The following is a 26,791-nucleotide window of genomic DNA, read 5'->3' as shown; positions in this document are numbered from 1 at the left end:
ACCTAAACACAAACAAACCCACACTACACACACACATGCAGATATTTAAAGCATTTCTTTCTGTTTTCTTAATCTATGACCTCTGCCCTCTCAGTGATTGGAAACTGTTATAAGTTGTGTGTTTGAAGCCTCTAATTTCTCTCGTTCGTGCAGACACACACACATGCACACCTGTCCCGTGCTCCAGCTCTCTATTTTAACAGATGCACGGTGTTTGAATAACAACAGCTGCAGCCGCGAGATGGTTTTGAAGTTTGACTTTGAAACAATGCCTTCTTTCACGGCCTGGCTTTACCTACTAGATTTCACAGAACACCCACAATGCAGCAGGGTATCGGACGCCTTGCTATAGTGGGGACTTGCTTGTGAGGAGCAAACTATCTCAGCTCACACGCAGCGCGCTCCAGCTGAGGTAATGGCATTCGTGTTGCCTTCTTGACTTACTCTATAACTGCAAGTGAAACTGCCTTCGAAGACACCTGATGATTTTTGAAAGTTTCATGAGAGGAAACACAGACTGGCAGCTTGGATGACTCCCAACAAAAGCTACGGCAGATCATATCGCCGTTTGCCACCATACGCTGTTCAAACAGCCTGCCTTCATGCTGTTTTCTATTATGTTTTTTTTTTCCTGGTCATGCGGGGCCAAGCTGTGTTAATGTTTGCTGACATCATTAAGATGTTGTAGGCGTTTGTTTCCAGGATGCACTGAGATGCATGGGGGCCTTGTGTTGCATGTACGCAAATTAGCAGTTTACGCTTCCCCTTTCTGTTCCACATTAACATACTGAATTTGTTACTCTTTTGCATACAGGTCTCATCACTGTGCAAATAAACTAAACTGATGAAAGCATATGCTATTAAAAATCCTACTAAAAGACATGAAGCTGAAATGTTCCATTTGCCTGTTAAATATGAACGCATACTGTGGTTTTCCCTTTTAATTTAACCACACACTGTATGTTAACAGCACTCTGGAATTCATGCATTTCCACTAATTATACCCTAGCATAAAGGCCAGCTTTCAATGTTATGACCTATATAGCGTCATTATCTGACGGATAAATTGAGTGTCATATTGTGTTACAAAATGAATAGCATTACCCAGAGTTCCCAGTTGCTGACTGGTACTGTTCATTGTTATCTTATTTCCATGACATGTGATCTATGTGATCAGCAGACAAACAAAAAGCTTTTGTATACTCTATGTTGTGGTTTCGTATAATACTATGTGTATGGCTTGCTGGAGTGCACCTGTGGATGTAGGTGCAGGTGCGGTGTAATAATAATGATAATGAGCACGTGTGGGTGTGGCTGGACAGAGGATCAATGGCTTGAGAACTATTTGCATGCACACATGGACGTTTGTGGGGATTGTGTATTGTGCACATCTTCACAAAACTAACCTGCAGCTGTGATCCTTTGGGTTCCCCTGCAGCGAGGCGGCAGCCCTGGCCAGGCCCAGTCGTGAGAAAGCGTGGTAGTACGTTAGCTGTGTGTCGGACAGGCTGGCCACGCCATCTGGCTCGTCGTACACGTTCTCCCAGTATGAGTTCAATGCCGGCGTCCCCTGGGGAAATGGTCCAAACAGGTAGGCATCCAGCTGGTTCACTATCTCCTGGTTAACGCTGGCTTCGAACTTCCTGGCAAAGAAGGTGGGCCGCACTGTTTGCTGCAGGCAGAGAGCGTAGGAAGGTGGGGGGAGAGCAAAGCAAAGACGGATGAGATAAAGAGAAGAAAAAAAGGAGAAGATTAAGAAATGGTTGTGCGCCAGGATGTCAGCCGAACAAATGCGATGTGTGAGATATGTGAGGAAGTGACATGTGGGCAGGAAAGAGAATTAGATAGGAGGTAGTATAAAAGTGAGCGAAGGTAGCAGATAAAAATAGGGAAATCATTACCATATGGGTTTGTGAATTAATTATTATGTATTAAATCAAATATACTCTCTCCCCAGACTATCTCTCTATTTCATTCTTTTACAGTACAAATGGTGTCCTGTACTTTAGCGGTTCCCAGCCTCCTGGTCATTGCCCCACAAGGGATGTTAAGATAAACTGGAGGGTTTAGATGAGCTTAAAAGATTATCCCATTAATTTAACACCACAAAATCACCACAGACAAAAATGTCAAACCACAAATATAGTCTTTTCTTCCTCATCGGCTCTGGCGCTTATGTTACCCACAATGAAGCTCTGCTGCCAGTTGGCTGGAAATTTGACTGCGTATCCTTGTAGCAGCTAATGTAGCCTCAAGTCATTGGCCTCAAGCTGCCACACAGTATTCTGGTAAATTCCTTTCTTTATTGACATTGACATAATTTAAATATTTTTCCCCTGGAGTCACACAGCTTTATAAAAACAGTTTTCACATGATCGGTAGTTTATTACAACTCCAGACCTGTAAACAGACTTTGACGTGTAAAATAATCACACAGCTGCTTATAAGAACAGAAGAAACTAGAAAACATGTTATATTAACACCTTATTTATTAATGCATATAATTAATGGACAAATAATCACTAAAAACACTGACATAAAACCCGTAGAAAACCTCATGCTGCTCCTGTGCACGTCACTTCACATCAGCAGATGATCCTACAAAGACTGAAACTTGTGAGGCAGAACAAGCAAATCCACCTGCACGCCAATAACACAGATGTCTAAAGGTTAATCACATTATGGTGCAATTGCTATTGATGGAAGGACTTTGGGTGCATCACTGGACTTGTAAGTCACTTAGGGCATCAGTACCAGACAGCTTCATTATAGTAACTACAGTCAATATTAGTAGACAAAGAAAAGCAAGAACTAGACACAAAGCTATACCCTATAAACATCTGCATGCTTTTCTTTAGTTATCCATTATTTGTCTTTTTCCTTATCAGTTCTTGCATTAATCACTCTGCCTGGAATCGTCCACTCAAGCCACGTTGTATTTGTCCCTGCCTGGTTGGTTATGCAGCTGATGGTGCATCACGAAATCTGCCACCTTCACAGCCTGGCTTCTGCACAAAGACATCTTTTAAATCCTCAACACCAAACTATTTATCCGGCACCAAACACATCGGTGCTACCTGCTAAAAAAGGAGACCAAATCACGCTGTGGCACATTTCTGAGAGATGTGTTTTTTTCTCACAGAAACTGTTGGATGCTGGTGTGGCGTGGCACAGTACCAGATGTTGCCCTAACACTCAGTGATTGGCTCGAGATATCAAAGGAAATGCAAAGGAGTGGGTTTTAGTTCCCAGACAGTCCTAGAGCTTGTGGGTGTTCTGACGTGCCCTCTGTGGAATCATCTGAAAGCAAGCAGCCTGTCACAGCCTGTCTTTCTCACATTCTTCCCAAAATGTACCCATTCTGAACACATTACTAAACAAAGACGCACAAAGAGAAAAGGCACATTACACCAATCTCCATTAATAAAACTTATCCTCTGTTGAGTACAGTTTAAAATAACTGTGGTAGGAAATTGACAGCTGTACTGACTTTAAAATATTGTTGTGATCTGGAAAACAAATGAAAGTTTTCTTTACTTGGCTGTACCGTTTCAAAGAGATTACTTTACGGTAAATTAAGTCCTAGTAATCCCAAGCTCTGGCTTGCTTCTGGAAAGTCTTTTTCCCAGGATTGGACTTCACTGATACCAAGGTGCCAACCAGACCCAGCGGCAGTGCCAAGGGTAAAGGGTTGGCACTAAACTGAGACTGAGGCTAGACATGAGGCAGACAGCTTTGGCGAAGGGAGAACTGAGCTCCGTGCGCCGACTGGTATGTAAAGAAGAGGGGAGATGAAATGACTCACCGTTCTTGAAGGATACGACTTAAAGTGATATTCTGCTGAGGCAGAACATTTGTATTCACTTTGTACTTCAGCTTTAAGATTTTAGGAGCGCATTAAAAGTGTGACGCTGACTTTCTCTGGGGCTCTAGAGTCACTGCCACTCATTCACTTTCATTTTGAAAGGCTAGCTAACCGTCTCCTTAATCACAGACCCAAGGCTGAGAAGATCTAATTATTCCTACCATTTTTTTCCTTTCAGGGTCATACTAATTGAGACATAATTTTGCACATATCGACTGTGAAAGCTGTGGGAATACATTGGATGCTGAGGTTGAGAGGACAGACCTTGTGAGCAAAGAATTTAAGGATTGACTGCTGCTGATTTCCTGCAACATACTGATGTGCTGCAAACGTCTGCTGAAAGTAGCGCAGTTTTTTAACATTCATTTTTGTATGTTTGAAGATGTGTCTGATTGACATCTCTGATGAGGATCCGCTGCATAGTCTTTTTTCCTGGCCTTTTGCCAGTTTTGCTTATTAAATACGTTTTTTAAGCAGCAGCTTTTCCTTAACATGGGATAAAAGGACAGCTGGAATTTCCATTTTTGCAAATCCTTTCATTCCTGCCTATAGCATTTGGCTGGAAGCTAAAGGCAGTCGTGTTAATAGCTGTGGGGAATATTACAAATTTCCCACGAATGAAACAGTAATAAATGTCAAAATTATACGAGCTCTTGCTCTTGACTTTTCTTTAAGAATGAACAATACTGGCTTTTGCTGGACTGAAGACACTGCATATGTGATCAATCATGTGATAAACAGAAACCTGCTCTATTACACTTTATGGAGCAAAGCCTGTGAGCTAGTTCAGGCTGGCAAGTCGACTGCACTGCGTCATATACACTAACATGCCTCACTCTCCTCACCTCATATAACTAAACACAACCACCCAGGTTGGCGGTCTGTTGTAGCTGCAGAATTTCCCATCTTGCCCTCTTTCGTGACATCTGGCGAAAGTTATCAGACTAAAATTACATTACCAGTAAAAGAAAGTCCCTTGATACATGCCTTTGTCTCCATATTAAGGCCTTGTTCTATTTCTTAACTTTACTTTAAAAGTAAATTAGCAGGTTGACAACAAAAGACTGGGCATAAAAAGTTGACATTGCCATGGTGATGCCACCCATTAGTTTGTAAAGGCTCAGTTTTAGTACTGTGGCTATTACCATCATGGTTTGTTGGAGGTAGAAGTGACCATATTAGGACAAGAAGGTAGAGTAGTAGTAAATCAGCACCAGCGTGTAAACGCATATTTCTGGTGATAGGCTGAATATTTTAACACTGAGTTTCTTTTTGGAGTCAGCCCCAAGTGGCCATTAGAGGAATTGCACTTTTTGTTAGCTTGATTTTTTTTTTTAACTGTGGAAATTGCTGCTTGTCTGCCACGTAATTCTTTCCATTTTCACTGTATTTTATGTTTGTTCGTATTGTAGTTTTATGAAAAGGTAGTTTTTTTCATATATATGGTCATATAGTTTAATGGACCATGCAGTCAAGCTAGACGTTTCTCTGCACTATATTTTCAAAGATATTTTAATCTGTAGTGCAGAACCGTTAGCCCACTGCTGTGGCACTAAGAGTTTTGCATAAATACTGCCAACTCATGCTTATGATGAGGAAAAGCCACAACAATGTTATTCTGTCTTTGCCGTACAGTCATTTTTTGACTGTAATCCTTTTCCTCCTCCTCTTTAAAAAAAGAAAAAAAGATCCAAAGCAAACAAAAAAAGAAAATGGAGCATTTTTTCTCTGACCCTTCTCATGGATTTCCAACCTATTAGTCGTGCTTCAACTTGCTGACACCCATTATTTCTAAGTTAAATCAAACACACAGAAAATTTAAATGTTTACAGAATGACATCTGCAAAGCCTCAGTTTTAGCATTGTGGCTAGCATCTGGGTTGGGGCTGGAAGTAACCATATCTGGACAAGAAGGTAGACTCTTTAACCTGTAATTTAATAAAGTGCTATTAGTTAACTTAGTACAGGACTGTGCACATCTCCTGAGCTGCCCTCCAAGAAGCTAAACTTTCTGGCTGCTTTTTCACTCACTTTCACTCCTTTTTACCCGAGCATTTTCAGAGTAATGATTTTTTTTATTAAGGAACTTAACACTGCTCTATGAATAATTGGAGAACGAAAAAGGGACCTAACTTAATTATTAGCCAGTGCTGTCTGAACATAACAGAAAAGTATGGTGGCCCTGAGAGGCCAAATGGACTGCAACTTAAGAAAACACCAGCAATAAGAAAAACGCTGGAAAAGCAAACAAAACACAACGGAAATCGGAAAAAAGAAACAGAAAAAACGAAAATAAAAATAGGAAAAAACAGATTTCCAAAAGCACAAGAGACGTGTTTCTGGGGAGACAATAACCTGACGGACCAGTTGCAGGAACCAAAATATGCTAGGTAAGTGTGTTTTAATCTCATAATTCATATAATACTGATGACAGATTTTTAGGCTAATAGTTAGGCTAACACACTTACCTCTCATCTTTTCTTTCCTCACAAAACTGATAGATCCTCCATTTCTTTTAAGTGTCTCCCAGCGCAATTCTTAGCATATTTTGGTTCCTGCAACTGGTCCGTCAGGTTATTGTCTCCCCAGAAACACTTCCCTTTTGGAAATCTGTTTTTTCCTATTTCCATTTTTGTTTTTCCTATTTCCGTTGTGTTTTGTGTGCTTTTGCAGCGTTTTTCTCATTGCTCATTGCTTCTTAAGTTGCAGTCCATTTGGTCTCTCAGGGCCACCGTAGAAATGTTAGCAAAGAACAAATTCTAAATTGTATCTTTAGGCACTTTGTGATTAGCAATCTTATGCAAAAACATAATTTATTCTATTCAAAATATAAAGAAATAAGTGGTGGCTCAAAACTTTTTTTGACACTGTACCTGAAATGCTCACTCGTTAAATCTATGCCATAGATATGTTGCAACTGATGTATGATTCCTGGTTTTAAGCAATCTGGAAACACTTACTAAACCTCTGAAGACATTAGCAAAAAATGTCAGGGCTTCATATTTAGCCTGCAGCTCAGTAAATATATATTTTAAACAGCTATTTAAAAAAAAAAAAAATTGATAGGTGATTGTTTCAATCTTGCATTTTGGCTCTCTACACCATCTATTCACCTATATGCAAACATGTCTTGCTCAAATGTGATTGGTCCATAGACTGACCCCACCTTATTCTTAAGTGATACTGAAAATGAGCTATAATGCAACTAAAGAAACTGCTATGTTAAGCCTTTTATTATTTGTTTTTACTAATGTTTAAACACTGTCTTAAAGGCAACAAAGGCCCAGCCTTAAAAAGATTAAATATTTTGTTATTGCGAATCCTTTCTACAAATTACCCTTTTAAGAGCTATTGTTGAATGATCACAAAAAGGCTTTTGTTTAAATGTATTCTGTGTATCGTTACTACCTGGAAGCGATGGAAGTCTGCTGGCTTGAAGTCATTAGGAGAGCATCCACACCAGTCCACAATGTGCTTGTACTGACATTTGCATCCCAGTTTACGGTTCCAGTTTGTTATGCGCAGGTTGTTGTCGACCATGCTCTCACAGTGGGCGCTGTTCTCCAGCACAGTGTGAAAGAATGACTGGAAAATGAGAAACAGAAATGGATAGGGAGAGGGAGGGGGAGGCGGAAAGCACAGACAAAAAGACGAAATTAGAAAATTGTATACCTTTTATTTTTTACACCATCCAATTCACAAGAGGAAATAGAGTAGGAGCAGAGAAAGGAGATTCACAGTAGCTCGTGATAAACATTCAATTTCCCCACAGAGATCATTCAGTTCTCATGCAATCTTTGTATAAGGTTTGGAAAATCAGCCTTTACATCTTCCCTTCACTTTATGATCTTATTTCTGCTGTCAAATTCTTTTCCAGGCAATGAAACGAGAACAGAATAAACATTTCTATATATGACACGGTGCAAGTCCAAAGCAGTGTTTACCTGTCAGTCAAAGATTAAGAGACACTCGAACCTGTGAGAGCAGCTTCTGTCAGTGTGTGTTACCTCAGCAGGAAGCAGAGTGTAGGCGTAGAAGCGCTTCATGTTGGTGACCAAATCGTCCTTGGAGTTGATAACATATTCCACGAACAGGCGGTTTAGAAGAAACCAGTCGGACCCACCATCCACAGAGATGCCTTCTGGGATTTTACGATCACCCAGCCTCCACATGTGGGTGTCGCATTCATAGAACAGACGATCCAAACCTTGCTTACGAATGAACCTAACAAGCACACGGGAACAAGGTTTGGTAATATCAGTGACTATGTCAGAGCTTGTTGTTGTGAAGTCCTCTTTTCTTTTTTTAAAATACCATTTACATAAAAACAAGCTCAGAAAGGTCAGTTACTGTTGCATCAGCATATTTATATTTTCCTCCAATTTCTTTGTTGTAAACAGATTTTTTTTAAAGCTCTGCTCGTTTATAGCAAAGAGAGCTGCTAATAGTAAAATGAAGCTGAAAGTCTCACCTACTCTTTAAAAATAAAATCTTAGTATTTAATAAAGTTGGAAAAAATACCCAAGAAAGTGCCCTGAGGTGAAGAGATAACTCAACTGTCATAATAGCTTGGCTATAAAGGATTTTATAAATGTGGTGACATCACCCATAGACACATGCACGCACACAGGCATGCACAAAGAGAGAAGAGTGACACCCTGCATACGCAGTGGGTGGTGTTACTCTAGTGAATGTATTGAGTGTTAGATGGAGGGAGTCAAATTCAGGTCAGCAAAGTCAGGCTGTTCCTTCTCTTTTCTGAAAGGTGACAGTGGGTGAACTTGTGGCACACACAGACACACTCAAATTGCTAATAAGGGGTTAAACAAGGAACAAAACAGCTGCACTCTTATCATATAGCACTGAATAAAATACTGTGACTGCAAACACAAAAAGGTAGTGCTGACTCATGCTGACTCATGCATCCATGCTGGACATTTTTTTCCATGTGCTTTGGGGTATTTTTGCCCACAGTGTTTGGTGATGACTGGTTTGCCAGCGGGGTGTGATGTGGCTGAAAGTTAGGGGAGGCAGGCAGGGTGGTGTCAGCAAAGACAAACGTTCTGGCAGCCACCTCGCTGGCTCACCCCACCAAGAAGGTTAATTAATGAAGCCACAGATGGCAGCTAATTGTATTATGATTCAGTGACCACACCGTGCTGTATGTGTGTGAGAGAAACACAGATGGAGCTAGCCAGAGAGTAAGGGAGAGGGTGGGCTACAGTGGAGAAATTAAAATTACGTTTCAGAATTTGCATCTCACCTTGCATTGTCCCTGCCGTGGGACTTGATGAAGTTCATGTATCTGTATTTAGACAGGAAGGCCACCAGCTGGTCATTGGTCCTGAAACATAACAGATAATGATTTACTTATGACTAGGAAACATGTGGTAGCACCCAGCTGGAAACGCTGATTTTGAAGCACAAATATCAGTTTTGGAGGAGAATTATGCAAACTAGTCTATCTTTTAACAAATGAAAAACACATGATACCGTGGCACTGACTTAACTGATTATTAATAAAAATACTATTACATATTCTTTTTGTTTTCACAATTCTGATTACACATCTTGAATTTAACTCTGTAGTAGACATTAAATCAGTGCTCAGGAAATCCTGTATAGAGATTTATGGTGTCCTGCACCATAAAAGACGTAAAGAAGCTTTTTGCATTTTATTTTGGAGCCGAGTGATCAAACCTTTTAAACCTTTTAACTCTCATGGAGGTCGGAAGCATCATCGTGGCCATAACCAGCTACAGTACGAGGTCACCGAGTATTTTTATCCCCTCAAAACAAAACGGTGGCTTTTATTTTGAAAAGATTCTATGGGAAATCTACAAAGTTATGCCCCTGTCCCCCCAGAGTGCCTCTGAAAAGTAAAACTTGTTGGTTTAGGCAGGAGGCATGAAACAGATGCACAGTAGGGCCAGAACCTCTGAGTAAGCGACTTTTTCACTTGTGCCATTTTAATTTCAAGTGAAGAAATAATTCCACATTTTGATATTTTTTTTTATTTCGTTGTTTTATACACACAACACTCCTTTTCCATATTCCTATTTACGCAATTGCTCCAGTAAAACAAAATTAAATCTTTTACAGTTACGGACATAACTGTATTTCTTTCTTTTGGTTATTAGTTCACAGGTGCTGCAGCTTAAATATGATACATTAAGAGAAACCCTTCTGGACCAGGCATGGAGGTGACGAAAGTGAGTTTTTCTACACATGTGATCAGATTTAAATGCCCCTTCCCATAAATTCAATCTCATTCTGAAATGTGTCACATTACAAAGCGAAAAACTATCATTTGTGTTTCATGGTAACTTTAAAGGCATGGAAAATGATTGTGATTGTGTGATTCATCGTGAACACGTAATTTTTTTCTGCTGACTGCTTGCCTCACATAAAAAACATTCTGTATACGTGTTACAGTTCTCTGGGTGGTCACATGGAAAAAAGGGGAAAAAATGTGATTTATGTAATACCAATAACAATTATACTTGATCGACTACACCCACAATCCCAGTTTAGCAGATCAGCTGTATTATCAAGGTCTTACTTATTGATCATCTCCACACATGTTTAATGACACATAAAATGGTAAAATATGCAATATGCAACTTATTAGGCATTGTTATTTTCACTGGAGAGTTAGAGTTTTCACATTGTAAAGTATTTGTAACTGTAAACTTCACCCTTCAGAAGATTAATGTTAGACAGCATTCCTGTGTCCAGTTCTGCACAATGGTGCTCAAACATTTAAGTGATCTACCAATAATGAAAACACATTTTCAAGCGGAGGGGAATTTTACTGTAATAAGGAAATAGTTGTTCGAGGGCTTAAAGTCACATATCAATCAATTAGAAGAAAAGGCCTCAGCTGCTCCCAGGATCAGTCTCTGAGTTCCTTCAAGCTGTTAAAGCTATTTAGCATCATACAAAAGATTGTGCTATCCATGATTTTGATGAATGACTTCATGCTGCCCTTACATTGTAGAGCAGTCTAGTTCCTCATATACAGGCCAGACAGGCTAAAAGCTTTGCTCCACAGGCTATGCCCCAGTCAATGGTTCTAACATTTCATCTGCGGTGGAGCCTTTCATGATGGCTTGGCTTGCCTTTCTAAAAGAGCAGCGAGGCTCAAGGATCAGTGGGGGGAGGGACAAGCGCATATTAATGTCATTTTCTCTTCAAGGAGCAATTTCACAGCCTGGGGGGCTTATCTCAGGAGGTCCTGAGCCATAAACCCTAACTGATGATGTGCTGTACAGGCGCATGCAGTCCTCGCCGTCTCAACTCCGCACACATACACAAACAAATGCTTACGCGTTGTGTATCTGCTACTGCGACTACTAGTGACGATACAATGCAAATTCACAGACAAACAAATGCTTGTAGACATGCACACTACACTGGGAATTCATGTCAACCTCCAGATTTGCCACCTGAGTGGTCACCCTGTCCACTGGGTCTAGTTTGCTTACTTTCGGCCCTGTGGCTGCTCTGCACACACACACACACACACACACACACACACAGCGCTGTTAGTTTTAACCCCACCTGCCACTGAAAAAATATGTACCTTTTAAATAATAGAGCCAATTAAACTTAATTATTATGCTACTGTTTGTCAGCTGTGATATTACTGTTATATTTATTATGTGTTGTTTTAAATCCAAGATTTTTAATATGCAGCTCAAGAGGGGATGGCTGAATGCCACAGCTGAAACAGTATGAACGCACTCAGAGTGTCTTTTTACTCTGTGCATGTTAACAGGTACGGTGTCTTCCTGTAAGTCTGTTGCATTTAATTCACACAAGACTGCATGGATCCTTCACATGTGGATCTGGCCTGTAGAAGCTTACAAAATGATTCTGTAACTTCAGTAAATAAAAAAATAGATTTTTTCAGCAGGACCTTGAAAGGGTTGGTGTTGTTGTAAATGGGCTAATGTTCCATTTTCTTCTCGCAGCAGGAAACGACACCTATCACCTAATGAGCAAAGGTAAAGAATGAGATGCTGCACTTTTTTTTCAGCCGTAGATGACAAAGTGAAAGAGATTAGAAGATATGATGCCTGCAGCCAGTCATTGCCTCACAAAGCTCAGTCTTCTTAAAAGCTGCTGTAAAGTCTATGAAAGAGGCTTTAAAGAAAAGAGGTAAAAAGCAAGGAGAGTGTGTAGATAAAAGCTGGGAAAGAGGGCTGTATTCTCTGACAAAGCAAGCGTGTAACTCATCCTCTGGCCTCTCTGGACATGCACACACACACACACACACACACACGCACACAGACAGACACGCATAGACAAACACAAACACACATCCACACGGTATATCTCCCCCTGGACACACAGACCCTCTGCTGGTGTGAGGGGCTGTGGGATTGCCTTTGAGAGCCATCCATGCGGCAGGACAGACATTATCAGGGAATTAGAGGGGAAATAATGCTTGTCTCCAGTCCCACTGATAACAACAGCTATAGTCAGAGCAGCACAGGGCAGGGGAGCCCCCGACATTCCTGCCTGCAAAAACAGTGCGATCAATATGGCAAAAATTTGTGACTTTTTTTTCCCAACTTTTGCATCTTAAGGAAATTTTAGAGCAGATGGTTGAGTTTTCCTTGGATACATTTAATAGGATCAATTTGTGTAATGGGTTATGGGTTGTGATGAATTAACTCATGTGGCGGTATTGGTTTGCCATTGCACAGGAGGGAGGCATCTGCTTATTCCAACATGTTTTTCTGCGCTAGTAACCTAAGTCCATAATGATAATGTAATGCTGATGTGTTTATTTCTAAGGAAGAGCGGCTCTCTTTTCCGGATCTCCTTCCTAAAGAGATGAGAAGGGATTGTCTGGTAAAAAAGAAAAAAAAAACCCAGCTGAATGGGTTTCACTTTGTTGCTTGAAGACACTTGAGCAGCACTCACTCTCTTACAGAGACTGGGACCCAGACGTGCCACTTAAAGGTTTATATTTGCAAGTTTAACTCTGTAGATGGGCACTGCATAGACTTAGTCAAATCCAAGCTGTGGTTACAAATGCACTTACTAAGCAAAGATAGAATTCAGTTTACATATTTTTATATCGCATGGATTCAAATCATGCCATTTCGTCTTGTTTCCTTTCTCTAACTTATTCTTGTTCCTCCGCCACTCCCTGTAATTTCTGCCTCTCGGCTCCTTCTTTCGCTCCATCAATCGTTTCGTCTCCCAACAGATGGGGCTTAAAACCTCCAACGTCAGCCCTTTTCTCAACAACATCACCCTAATGCAAATGAGGAGGCAAAAGATGGGAAGAAAACAGCGCGCACACTCGCAAATACCTTTAATCATGCATTGACAGACACACACACAACTGCGTACAGGCAGGTGCTGAGACACACCAAACTATCCAGACGGCAAGACAGAAAGTCAGGCTTGCACAAAGTGGTGCAGAAACATAGACGCACACGAAAAGGCAAACGCACATGGACAGCATGTCAGCAACATTCATCGATATGGTGAAACCAACTAACTCAACAAGACTGAACCCACCCATGAACAAAATCCACATTTGTTTCAGCGTCTTGGCTCCAGCTGTAGAGACATCACATCCAGCTTCCTTTCACCCACTGGCCATTACAGCTTGTCTAAATTCAACTGGTGGACATCTGGCTGTGCAGAAAAGATAACTCTCTCCTTAATAGGAGGATTTTAATTGGCTGCTGCAGAGCTACATCAAAAACCCAGCAGACCCTCAACTCCCAGAAGGACTATAAACTCACATTAAAAAAAACTTAAAGTCATGAAATTTCTCTTCCAGTAGGCTACTTCCCTGACTTCACGTCTAGTTCACATAGACTTTGTAGCTTTTAATTACATTTTGCAGCTTCTTAAGTCGGATGTTTTTGAGTAAAAAGATGACTTTTAGACTATACAGTGCACAACAGGCCTGGAGAGTCAATAGGCACTGACCCTTGGCAATTAAACTGCAATCAGTTCACCGCTGAAGCAGGCACTTGGAAGATGTGGAAGGTGTGAATGAATGGTGTTGGAGAAAGTAGAGGTTCGGCTCCATTGATTTGTTTGGTTTGGAGTGACTCTGTATTTAAAGCTCACAGTTAACCACAAGAGCTCAGACTACTGTGTATTGAATTTCTTCCATATTGGCTGTGAACTACTACTGTGGTGCATGGCTTCCTAAAGAGAAAACCAAGCGCACAGATTTCTGACCTTCAGTGGATGCTTGCACCTTTTGCAGTTTTCCTTGCAGTACCATTCATTCTGGAGTCAACAGGAGTAACTCTTCCTTCAAACACCTCACATCTTTCTTTATTGAGGTGCCTTAATTATTAGGTCCTCTGCTGTTACCTTATGGGGTAGTCGGCAGCACTGAGATTGATAAAGAAATCCCAGCTCCAGTCTCTCATGGCCAGCAGGTCAGCCATACTGCGAAGATACATGGTCAGCAAACTGGCTCCACCCCAGATGGTGGCCATGCGCCATGGAGTCACCCTCACATTGGGATACTGGGTAGCCAAGGCCTGTATCTGCCTGTGCAGGTAGTTAGAGCGCTGAAACAAAGAGATTGATCAAACATGGACTAACGATACACATACATTTTAGAAGCTTCACTTATTGGAAATGAAAGAAAATGGCTATCTGCGCCTTACCTGGTCAACATGTATGTAGTAGTAGTGAGAGGTGTGGTAGATGGCTTTGAAGAGACGTTGGAATTGGCGAGAGGCTCGTCCATGAACCACCAGTACGAACGCTATTCTCACTGGTTTTGATGGAAAGCTCTCAGCCGAGTCCTCATCCCACTGGATATTCACATTGGCTTTACCTATGCATGTAAAAAGACACCAAGTCTTCATGTTCCTATAAATGTGTTGCACCTAATTCACACAAGACTGTATGGATCCTTCATCAGTAATATATTCGTGGGTTGTTTACATGTTTAATTACTAAATCAAATCTGTTATTTCATGGAAGCTGTGAGAGGCCGTGCAAACAGTGTATCAGTCAGTACACGATGGGGAGCACCTGTAAGTATCTTCAGAGGATGAAGAAATGCAAAGCATAATGATTATAAATAGTAATGATAATTAAATGTCATTCTCTTATTAAACAATTCAAGGAAATAGCTATATAACAAGGTTGCTAAGCAACACAGCGAGTACAAGTTTCTGTAATGATTAGCATATTCATAATAATTAAACGGCTATGTCACAAGTGAATGCTCACTGAGTAACGGTTTCCCTGATAGAGAAAGACTGTTTTTGTTTTTTTCTTGTAAATATGAAGATATACAGTAAGAGTGAGCAGAAAACACTGACCGAGTTATAGCTTTCTTGTAGATATGCATATTTTAGACAATTTTACCCATAATCTCTGAGGGTTGTGTTCTTATTAGACATGAGCAGTAACACTTAACCTAACTCTAACCTTTAAATGTAGAACAAAAGGCATTTAGTTAGTTAGTTTTTGAAAATAAAAAGTTTTTGATTGCCAGGAAAAATGATCACAGGGCTAAAATCACACATTTTGATACCACTGGGTTAGGATTGGAGTCAAAATATGCACACCTACAAGAAAGCCAGGCCAGATCTGTGGTACTGACAAGCGAGTGAAAAAAAGAACAGAAATGTTAGAAAGCTAATTCAGCCACACAACAAAAGGACCACAAAGCCATTCATCCATTTATTATGTAATTAAATTGGAACTATGACAATTTCAGCCACACAATAACCACTCTAACGACTATCCTCCCCCTGACAGGAATCCTACGAGCGAATCCACTGGGGTTTTCGGGTTTTCAGGGTGGAGCATCGTTTGACAATATGCCACCATTCCTCTAAAGCGAAACTCCCAAAAGATGAATGGGATTTTGCACAAATGACAACAATAAGCGTGCAAACAAACACAGCCCTTCTTGTGGCCAGCCAGGCCACTTTCAAACGAAACAATTTCAGCAATCTCTGGAAAGTCGTTGTTAACCTCACATAGCTCCACTGTGTGGTTTCTTACTGCCCTTAACCACTCAAAAACGCTTTAAATAATAATAATTTAAAAAAAAACAACCTTCCTTCAAGCTGTTCTTCACTGTCAAGCCCCCCAACATTTACAGACATTGTTTGTTTTGAATCTTCAGTTATTACAGCAAATGCATACACGCAGCTTTCGAGACATGTTTGTTCACAGAACGTGTCTTAAGGAGATTAATGACTATAATTTGGGACTTCAGTTCCCAAGAGCCTGTATTTGCTATAGAAGCAGAGGAAGCTGAGGGAATACTGGGGGTTGTTCTTTCCCCTGGGGTAAGGTTGAAAAAAAAAGAAAAAGCCCATCCTGGCTCCTCCCTACATCTGGCTATGAGGTCCTTTAATTACTCTGAATTTAAGGGCATGTGTCTGACATGTATACTCTTTAGAAACAGGGTTAAGAAGTCCCTCTTTTCCAACTAATCTTATTCATTCAAATTTAAGGCCAGGTGTCCAACATGGCTGTGTTTAAGGGTTGACCACAAGGGTGAAGGTAATGATATGCTCCCTTAGCTCCAATTGGCCATGGCTCCTGTCATTCACTCACACATCTTTCTTGCTGCTGTTTCTCTCTGTCTGCGTCCGTGCGTGTGTGTGTGTGTGTGTGTGAGTGACTGCTCAGGGGAAAATCTGCTGTGGGCCGTATCAGATTGAACAGTAATTGGTGGCCAGCTAAGAAGGTTCACTGGTTTGCTTTGCACACGGATAATTGGCCAGTCGCTTCACAAAGCACTTTGAGAGTGTGTGCCATGCTAGCTAGCTGAACTAATGAGCATGGCTGTGTGTGTGTGAGTGTGTGCTTAAATTTTGCTGTCAGTCTTGTCAAACGTGTGCTTATCTGCAGAAGAGCTTCACGTGTGGAGTTTTTAAAAATCACACTATGTATCTGGAGCTACCACAGCGCTTGCTTCAAAGAAAGGAAGAAGAAAAAAAAAACAACAGAAGGCTTCCTCTTCCACTCATCACTCTTCATCATCCTTTCCTTCACCATCAATCTTTTAAACTGCCCTTCCCTCATCTGCTATCACCCCACTCTCTTCCTCCATCATCTCGTATAACTTTGGGGTTCTTACCCACCCCTTCTTAACTGCTCATATGAGGACTTATAACAAGAGCCGAGCTATATCCCAAAGGGATTGTACCAAATTGCATTTGAAAATGTCTCAGGGATAGCGCCAGCTGCTTGAAACCAGCCACAAGCAAGGTTTGTGGATATAAACCACACTGATGGATTTTATTTATATAAATACATGAAGTATTTTCCCTTTGCCCTCAGAAACTGGACCACGTTTGATTTGTTTACTCAGGTCATTTTTAAAAATAACTAATTTATACTCAAATTCTGACAAATCCACTCCAAATTAATATGTACACACGCACACAAACACACATAAGGCAGCCACCGAAATGGTTCTGTTACACAGAGTGCAGCTCTGGCACTTACAGGATTCATTTGGAGCTCTTTCACATTACAGAGTTTTCCCTTCAAAAACATTCATTATAGCATGTTTAAGTATGGAATCTTTCTCACTACAAAGCCATTACGATATCACTCGATTGTTATGATGCATCAGCTGCCAGTTGCTTTCCCTGCTGGAGCAATGCAGCCGGGTAACATCATTATTAGAAAAAGTTTACACACGGGAAGCTAAGAGAGTGAACACATTCCTCCTGTATTCAATGATGCAAATAAAGAACTGACACAATTGCTAATTTAGCAAAGGCCTCAAGGACAGAATGCACATTAAATCAAATTGGACAATTTTGGGCTAACGAGATTAGGACTCGAATTGTGAATAACACATTGGCAGGCAGCGGGCTGGCAGACAGAGAGAAAGAAAAGTGATTTAATTTTGTCGTCGTATTGTCACAGCCCTGCCACCAGGGGAAAGCTCTTTTCAATATCTATGTCTCTTTTGATCAAACTATCAGTTTGAGTGAGATGGTGAGCTGCTGTGTGAGATGACACAAGCTTAGGCGGAGGCACATTCTCCTGCTCCTGGGACGGGGCATGCACAAAAGTAGCTACAGTAAGATACGTGCCTCTTCGAGTTATAAAACATGAACGAGGGCTGGGAAGGTGCCTGACAGACAAGGTATTGAATAGCTTTCTCCTCCTCCCCTGCTGTCCATGCTGCATTCAGTCCACTCCCATGCGGGCACGTGTGATGGTGTGTATGTGATGTTCACTTAAACATGGCCGCTGATGCATGGTGCTCACTGAAGGCTGCAGCCACAACAGATTTTGTTTACAGAATCTACAACCAGACTGCAGATGTCTATAAACTCTCAGGAAAAATTGTGTGTGTGTGTGTGTGTGTCTGCAAAAGCAAGGGGAACCTGTGTTCTGTGGCCAGCTTGAAAAAAACAAATGAAAATGGAAAACCAATTTGAATCAAATACAGGCAGCATCTCAATTTCCTCCAACAAATTCACTTCACCAATTACACAGACATCAGCAAAAAGGACAGCTCTTGCTTTTGATGAGAAATTGCAATTACAAGAGCAGGAACTATTTGACCATCCATGTCTGTCAGACTACACTCTTTATACCAAGCTTTGTTGGTATATTTTTAAATAATTAAAAAAAAGTATACACAATACAATTAGGAGGCTATAATTTTTTTTAAAAAAAGCTATAGTTCAGACTATATGAGGAAAAAGACAGTGACAGCCCATTAGCACTTCATCTAGAGGATGAAGTGCATTTGTTTGTTAGACAAATCAGCTCAAACTTGATCACTTATCTGACTTTGAATTCATTTGAGTACTCCTTAAATTTGAGATTTAGGAATACTCAAAGAATAAGAGCAGTTCCCACTCACCATCTAAAACACTTCTATATGTTATAGAGCTGTTTATTTGATTGATTCTGATGTAGTTTACAGTATGACGGCGAGAATAAATGTCCTTCATTCATTAAAGTAAATCAGATTTTTATTGTTTACTTAAACCTTCAGCAGTTTTAATATAAAAGTATACATCCCAAGGAAATAATTAAATTGTGAGGTGTTAAACATCCTGGAAACCCATTTTTTTCATTCAGCCTACTTACTGCAATAAATTGGGTTATCTACAAAGTGATAAATGTCCCTGATTCCCTGATTATTTTACATCTGAGCTTTCCTGATTTCTTTTATTGTCCTCATGTTTATAACTGATATTAAGTTGGTTGGATTGACTGGGGGCTTGAGTTTAGCAACAATTACAATACATATGTGTTGTAGGGTTGTTTGCTTGTGCTCTTGAAAGAGACTAGTTACATTTTTGAGTGTCACAGTCTCAATAACTTCTTGATGTGTACCTATTCATCATGATTAGTGTATATTTAGTCATGAAAATGACATTTTAAAGAGAAGTATTTCAGATCTGGAAAGCAGCTTTTTAAGAGCTTCAAACAGATATGATGGAAAAGAAATGGACTGTGCCAGCTCAACGGGCACGACTCCCCTTTCACTAAAATCAAACAATCAGTTGTTTCAATCAAAATGAAAAACTTACCCTCAATTGGGCAGTAGCGAGTGACCTTCTCAGGCATTAACTGCCCCTCCTTGTGTCTGCAGTACACCTCAGCGATCTGCTGCCGACACTCTTTGCTTTTGGCTCGAGACAGAGCTGAAATGGCTTCCTTTCCACTGATCTCACATTTAGGTGGCTGGTCGTAGGTCACCTCCAGCGTTGCTGCAGTTGCTTGCTTCCTGTGGGGATGCTGATGTCTGTGCTGCGACTGGGTCTGTTGCGCTTGTGAGGCATGGTAGCGCTGCTGCGGTCCTCCAGCAGCGCCCTGACCGACTGGATAAGAGGCGTTGTTGCCAACTGCCAGTGGCTGGTGGCCTAATGGCAGAACCTCATTTGAGCTGCGGCCCAGACCAGGGGAGCTGTCCCGCCAGGCCTGCTGCTGGGCGTGGGCCTTCTCCTGCAGATGCTCCCGCTGCTGCTTACTGCTGATGGCCCCTGCAGCCTGTCGGTGCGGCTGTGAGCGTGCACCAAAGTTACTATTGTCTATATTTTCAAAGTCTTTGGGCACAGAGTTCTCATTGTTGCTGTCGACTCTACTTTTCTCTTTTGGGCGGTGGGAGTAATATCCATCCTGGACAAAGATAGGAAGGAGAAAGACAAGGGAAGCAACGGGTAAGGAGGAGGGAGGGAGGACAAGAAGAAGAAAAGGGGGACATAAACAAGGAAAACAAGATCAGAATTGAGTGAAAACAGCGCATATCAAGTGTTGGATTAACAATCAATGTGGCATGTAAGAGTGGGCAGCACTGCATTGAACCGTGAGGCATGAAATGAAGTAGCAAGGTATTATGTGTGAGGGGTACAAGGTGCAACCTAACTGGAGGTGAAGCAGGGCCGAGGGCGCTGCTGCTCTGTGCCATCATCAGATTAGCCCCGGTTTCAATTAAATTCTCTCTCAAATGGGCCCAGCACTCCGTAAACAGATTACCAAGTAGGGATAAAGAGCCAAAATATGACTGTCAGTTTGTGTGGGTTTGTGTATGTGTGTGCGCACATGTGTACAGTTTTTTCACTGGAGCCACATGAGAATCTCAAGAAATTGTAGCGGCGTGGCATCTGACTGGAAAAGCTGAACTTGTCTACATTTACCAGATAGTGTTTGCACATGTCTGAACGTACAATTTCAGTATCTTTCTAGTAGAATAGCCTGAAAGCGAAAGGAGGGGCACAGCAGAAAGAGGAAAAAGGGTAATGACTGATAGTGGGGAGTGCAAGGAAAGAGCGCTGACACCAGGCATGAGTTCTTCTCCCGGGAAGAGCCGGCGCGTTCCAGTGAAATGTGCTGTGATGCTTCAAATGAAAAACTAAGAAAGCTGCCTGCCTGCCACGCCACTGTCATCCCCCTTGCTAGGCACACAAGAGAGGGGGAAAAAAGCGAGGGGGAAAGAAATGACAATAGCAGCCGTGAAAATATAAAGCTCAGAACAGCAGAGATCCCAGATGTGTTTCTCCATTTACAGACACAGAAAAGAGAAAAGATTGCTGGGGAGGTGGGGGGTGGGGTGGGCGCAATAAGATGTATGTGAGACAGAAAAGAAGGAGGTGAAGTGAGAGACACCAGGGAAGCAAGCGAGATGCTATTGTGAGCCGGCGGCTCGGCATGGAAATGTCTTTCCGGCCCTAAAGCAAGGCCCGTTATCAGCCCATCAACCTTCTCTCTCTGTAAACACCTTGTACAAGCGCAATTACAGAGGTGGCTGGATGACACACTTTCACACTCAGAGAGTCAGAAGGAGGGCTGATATTATACAGGTGAGACAAAAAACAAAAACCTGGGTGAAAACAAGGAGAAGACAACGTGCCTATCATCAGCTCCTTTAAGCTTCTTCCTTGGCAGAGATGTGATTCTAACAACACTGAATACCTTTAAGCTTTCTGCCTCTCCTCTCCTGAAATCTTTGCCTCTTCCCCCTCTCCTGCCCTTCACACTTCTCTTCACACATCCCGATTCCACCCTTCTGCTCTGCTCCGTTCACCTCTCATCCCTTCTGCTCCACATATCGGTCCACTTCTCTCATCATCTGTTCCCCATTTCACGTCTCTCACACCTCCTTTACTACCACTCTCTTGCTTCCCTGTTATTATTCTCAACTTCATCCCCGCTCCTTCCGGTAACCTCGCCCATTCTCCTCTCCTCCTTGTCTTTCTCTACCTCCTTCACCCTGCCAGTTTAAACAGAACATGTTTGTCTGAATGGCAGAACCTGCTAATCCTGCGTGTAACAGCTGCTTAGGCCAGTGATCACCTAAAAAGAAATCCTTACTTGCAGAGTTTCAAAGGGAATGCTTTAGAAGGCTAATCCATGCAGTGCAAGTCACTGGCTGTTTGCAGAGGTAAAACGAGTATGTGTGCACTCATGATTATGGGAGACCGGGCAAGCTTCTTGTGATTTTTTTTTTTTTTTTTTTTGTAGACTTGAGTGTGCAAGCAAAGTGGAGGCAGCATATGTTTGCCCTGGGGATACTCCCACTCTGACTCCTACTGTGAAAGACATGAGAAGATGAGGGACACAGTCAAACTGGAATAATGTTAGAGTGAGCAGAGGCAAAGTAAGAAACTTAACAAAACAGTGCTGTAGTGTCCTTCAGCTGATCATCTGATTTAGTCCAAATACCAGCTGCATAATTTTTTTTAACTACTATTATGAAAACTGTTGTTTCTTGGGTGATTTCCGTTTCAGTGGATCCAGGAAGTTACCGCTCAAAGCTAATCTGTGCTAAGCTTCACAAAGAAAACTCCTATTTAATAATTGTGTGGGGGAACTTTTCAAATCTAGCTCAACAGCTGGCATTCATTGATTGATTTCTTCCATTATTTAATCAGAGCTTTGTCTTGAAGCATCAAGAAAAAAAAGAAGAAGCGACCTTTAAAGTTCTTTCGAATTGAGAATAATAAAGACAAACAGCCGAATCAGCAAGAGTCAGGTGTGGAAGCATCCACACTCCAAAAGCTAAATATATTCAGTTTGCAATCATGTAGACAAACACAGCAAATCATCACATTTGAGCAAATGTCTGGCATTAGTTTTTAGCATAGGAATACTCTATTTAAACTATTAACTTCTTTACCTCCCATAACTGCTCCCCCTTAAAGGGATGGGAAAAAGATCACAGCTTTAGATTTCCTGCAATTAACTGACACTGCTAAGAGCCCCACACGGTTGGTCCCGTGTGGTCTAAAGTAGAAATGAGTGGTATTTGTAAGCTAGCAAAACAATCTTTACACTGGGCTCCCCTCTCCCTCCCCCTCTCCCTCCTCCTGTGAGTAAAGGACTCCAGTAGCTGCGCTGCTCTTTAATCTCAGGGACCAGGCACTAAGCAGGAAGCGGTGGGGCACAGAATTAATAGTGGTGGCGGCCATTGGAGACAGAGCTGCGTTAGGCTGCAGATGGGGCGGGGAGCTGGGGGGAGCTGGGGGGAGCTATCGATTGTTACAGGGGATATGTTTTCTGCTCCTTGGGAATGTTGGGGAAGCGAAGCCAGGATTGCCTGGCATGCAGTGAGGTGGTTGCGCGGGCCCGTGAACACACACACGCACACGCTTGCAGACAGTGAGCTTCCTGAGCTCTGCTGAGGACTGAGGCAAAAGCAGAGGGGGTAAACGTAAAAATCATCTATCACTAGTGGGTACATTTAGAGAAAGGCCTGTGGAGCTGGGAATTTCAGAACCCCCTCTGGGGATGGCTTAGTCCATTTCTCAATACAGAGCTGGCCCTTTCCACTTTCCCTCATTTCCTCTGCCACAGGGGGAAATATTTCACCTGTCCTTTTTTGCTCTCGTTCTCTTTCTTTTTCTCTCCATTCCCCGCAATCTCCCATGCAGCAGAAGAAAAAAAGCACATATCTCTCTCTCAGCACCTGTCCAGCTTCTCCCCTGTCCTCCTCCCCTCTGCCGTATCATCCCTCGCTCTGGGAAGGAAAGCAGTTCATCTGCTCCACACCCTCCCCACCTCCCTAATGCCATCATTTGCTGTTGCAGTCTCACGGTAGATGTGAAGAAGAGCAAGGTAGCAGCACATATCAGTTTCACCCCACCCTCCCAGCCCGCTTCTTTTAAAAGACATCATTCCTATGGGGCCCGAGCTGAGACAAGCTCCTGTGTGTGCCAGGAGGCTGCGCTCTGTCAACACAAGCTGGTGTATTGACAGCTTTGTGGGCAAAATGTACATAAACATGCAGTTGAGGTTTTTAAGAAGTACAGTACTGCCCATGCGTGAGTGAGTGGCTGCCATGTGGCTAACGAGCTCAGATTAATTACCTGAACTGAATCCCTGCAATACTCTGAGCAAGATGTGGCGTCTGGCATGACACGGGAGACTGATATACTGACAGACTTAGTTCACAGCTGCTCAAGCACCTCAGGACAGTGCGTGGAGAGTCACGCAGGGTAGAGTGGGGACAACCTAAATGCTTCTTAGAGATCTTACTCATCATAGCTTATTAGCTGTGGAGGGGGTAAGAAAAGAAGCTTTTGCTTTATAAAGTAGCAAAGTAGGTTGACCTTCAATTCATAACAAAGTGTCTGAAATCTTCCAAAGGGTCTAAAATGTAGTTTAACCAAAAATTAGAACAGTCACATTTTACAAAGAGACATTTTCTGATGTTTTATTTGAAAAAAAAAAAAAAAATCTCATGTGGCAGTTTTACTTGCTTGTATCCCGAAAGATGTTCATTGTATTCTGTCCAGTACCTTTCTCTTTGTTCTTTCCCCTTCAACTCTCTTCTTTCCCGGAGGCTAAAACTGGAAGATGCTGGTCACAAGTTTATGCGTGATTAGCAGCAGCTCCTAATGAATAGTCTGGGTTTGACGTGCATAGAAGTCCCCGGAGCAAAAGTGTTGGAAGCAGACTGTGTCTTTGTAAGTGAGTGCAAATGTGTTACAAACATCTAAAAAAAAATGATGTGAGCTTTCAGAGAAGGGAAGGAAGTTTGCTCTAGTTGAAAAGAAAGCAGAAATACATGTAAAACAGCTGAGTAAATGTTAAAAATTTTCCAGACGTAATGATCCGGAGGCTGACCCTTGTGGGTATTCGGAACATGAGGGCAGAGGTGAACTCACTGCAGTACACTTTCTGCTCCTTCCTGATGGACATTTTTGTAATATAATTATATGATTTTACTGGCTATATTTGAATGCATGAATTTAAACTAGGCAAGGAGACAAAAAGCACAGACCTCTCCACTCAAAACCACAGACAGAAGGAAGAGACAAGTTCCTATTTCTTAAAAAAAATTAGGACAGGAAAGCTTGGCATGAGAAGCTCGCCACCAAGATACATATAAAGAAACTTATTAACTCTGGGGGACTCTCCAGGGGGTTTCTTTAAGGCCCCAGTGGAATTAAAAAATACTTTTGCTTACTTTGCAATATGTTTGCATTCCATAGCAGTACTTGTATTGTGATCCCTTACAATAGTTTCCACAGAGCCCCTCTTGTGTATCCACAATACTCAGCCCACTCAAAGAACTGTGTCCCTTGATTGCTTTATATATATATTAAGAATCAAATCATGCCATTACTCCACGGTGGATTTTTATAAGCCCAGTATATAGCTTTTTTCCACTCTTTCAGCAGTAATAACTTTATTTAGGTGTTTTGCATAACTGTGCACCGTTCTCTGACATCTGCTTAGTGTTTGACCACTCTTCCATGCTAAATTCCTCCAGTTACAAGATGTTTGTGGCTTTTCTTACATGTGCTGCCTATTTCAAATCTCCCACAACATTTTAATGGGATTCAAATCTCGGGCTTTGCCTAATCCATTCCATAACCCTTCATATCTTCTTTTAGAGCCATTCCTTTGTGGATTTGCTTGCGTGCGGATCATTATCCCGGTGAAAGGCCCGCTTCTGGTTCCATTTCAGACTTCGGACACATGGCTTCATATAATCTTTAAGCAGTCTTTGATATGACGCAGAATTCATTGTTGGAACAGTGACCGCAAGCTTCTGAAAAAGCAAAACAATACCAAACCACCATGATTCATAATCACTGCCAGGTTCTTTGTCTGAAAATCTTTGGTTTGTCTACAATTACTGAGGCCACACATTAAGAAAACACCAGTTCAGGTCGTCTGCACTGAATTCTATCTTTTAGACGCCTCAGGAATTCACAGAGGATCACTGTGATGACAGTCTGATCCTGGGGGACCAATCACAGCGTGGGAAGTTACCTACAAATACTTAAAGTCACAGATTTGTAAGCAGATCAAACATATTGTTTAATATACTTCAATAAATGCTGTCTTTTCTTTCCTGACCTGCACAGCTCTGCAGAGCTAAACTAATCACCTGCAGGATGTCTTTTTTGTATCTAATGTAGGATAGTGTCAATATTCTCAACCAACTCTGCAATTTTGTTGTGGATACACATATGAGCTGAATTATCGGTCATCTAAAAGTATTATCTAAAAATGAAGAGGACAAAAACAGGGGTTGTTTCAATAAAACATGAAAAGAAAAGTTTAACGGCCAATTCCCCTCCTGTCTCCTTTCCAGTTGGGTGTTTTTGGCCTTTATCCACCATATTCAGCGCCAAATGTTCAATAAACCCACCTTGCTGTTTAATTACCTTCCTCCTGCATTGCGGGAAATCATTTGCTCTCTCTTTTTTTACTTCATGTATTACTATAGGTTTGTATTCCTGGCTTACACTCTGCACCATTAAAATCCTTATTGCTCGTTGTTTTGGGCATTTGAAATTGAGGAATTTAAGCTAATTTATCTCTTGCATTTACTATTAGTCACTCGGGATAACAACATCAGATAAATGTTTGAAATGTAAATGAGTCACTTAATGGACACAGTATAATTTAGAATCCACTCAATGCTGTGAAAATGACCTGAAGTGACTTCGACATTTGAAAAATTATAAAAAACTGTGTTTATATCAACATTTTTCTTTTCTCATACTTTCCCCCTAAAGTGGATTAAAGAGAAATAGAGTTGAGAGATAGCCTTAAATAACCCTAAAGATTTATTCCGACTGTGTACAGCAACAATGAAATTCATACCGAGAACAATGTTAGAGCTAAAATCCCCAAAGCATGAGGCAAAAATAAGGCTGGCATGCCCGAGTCTCATAAGGTTTGGTTTGCCTTCTCCCGTTAAAAATCTTTACTTGGAAGCTCAGAAGCTTACATAGATGGATTAATAAAAACACACACACACACCACACAGTACTGTACACACAGACGTCTGAACACACACATACGCACACCAGTCACATGTGAGCCTTGTTCAGTGCAAGTCGCATTTGTCCTTAGGACTGCCTGTGTTTGTGTGTTTGTGTGTGTGTTTGTGTGACTGTGGAGGAGCAAGAGCCCGGCAGAGTACTGAGAGTAATGCTGAGAGTGTTTCGGTTTTTATGTATAGTAGAA

General features: G+C 41.6%; 1 protein-coding gene across 1 annotated transcript in view; it reads right to left on the bottom strand.

The window, feature by feature from the left end:
• Positions 1-26,791, bottom strand: part of xylt1 (xylosyltransferase I) — a 77,892-nt gene that overhangs the window by 16,995 nt on the left and 34,106 nt on the right. The window contains 7 exon segments of the mRNA XM_013276695.3: positions 1,407-1,672; positions 7,274-7,450; positions 7,873-8,089; positions 9,129-9,209; positions 14,222-14,424; positions 14,524-14,696; positions 19,396-19,984. Coding sequence (XP_013132149.2) covers positions 1,407-1,672; positions 7,274-7,450; positions 7,873-8,089; positions 9,129-9,209; positions 14,222-14,424; positions 14,524-14,696; positions 19,396-19,984 — 1,706 coding nt within the window.

The sequence above is a fragment of the Oreochromis niloticus genome, linkage group LG6 (genome assembly GCF_001858045.2).
Source record: "Oreochromis niloticus isolate F11D_XX linkage group LG6, O_niloticus_UMD_NMBU, whole genome shotgun sequence".
NCBI classification, from domain to species: Eukaryota; Metazoa; Chordata; class Actinopteri; order Cichliformes; family Cichlidae; genus Oreochromis; species Oreochromis niloticus.
This window is presented reverse-complemented; position numbering and strand designations above follow the sequence as displayed.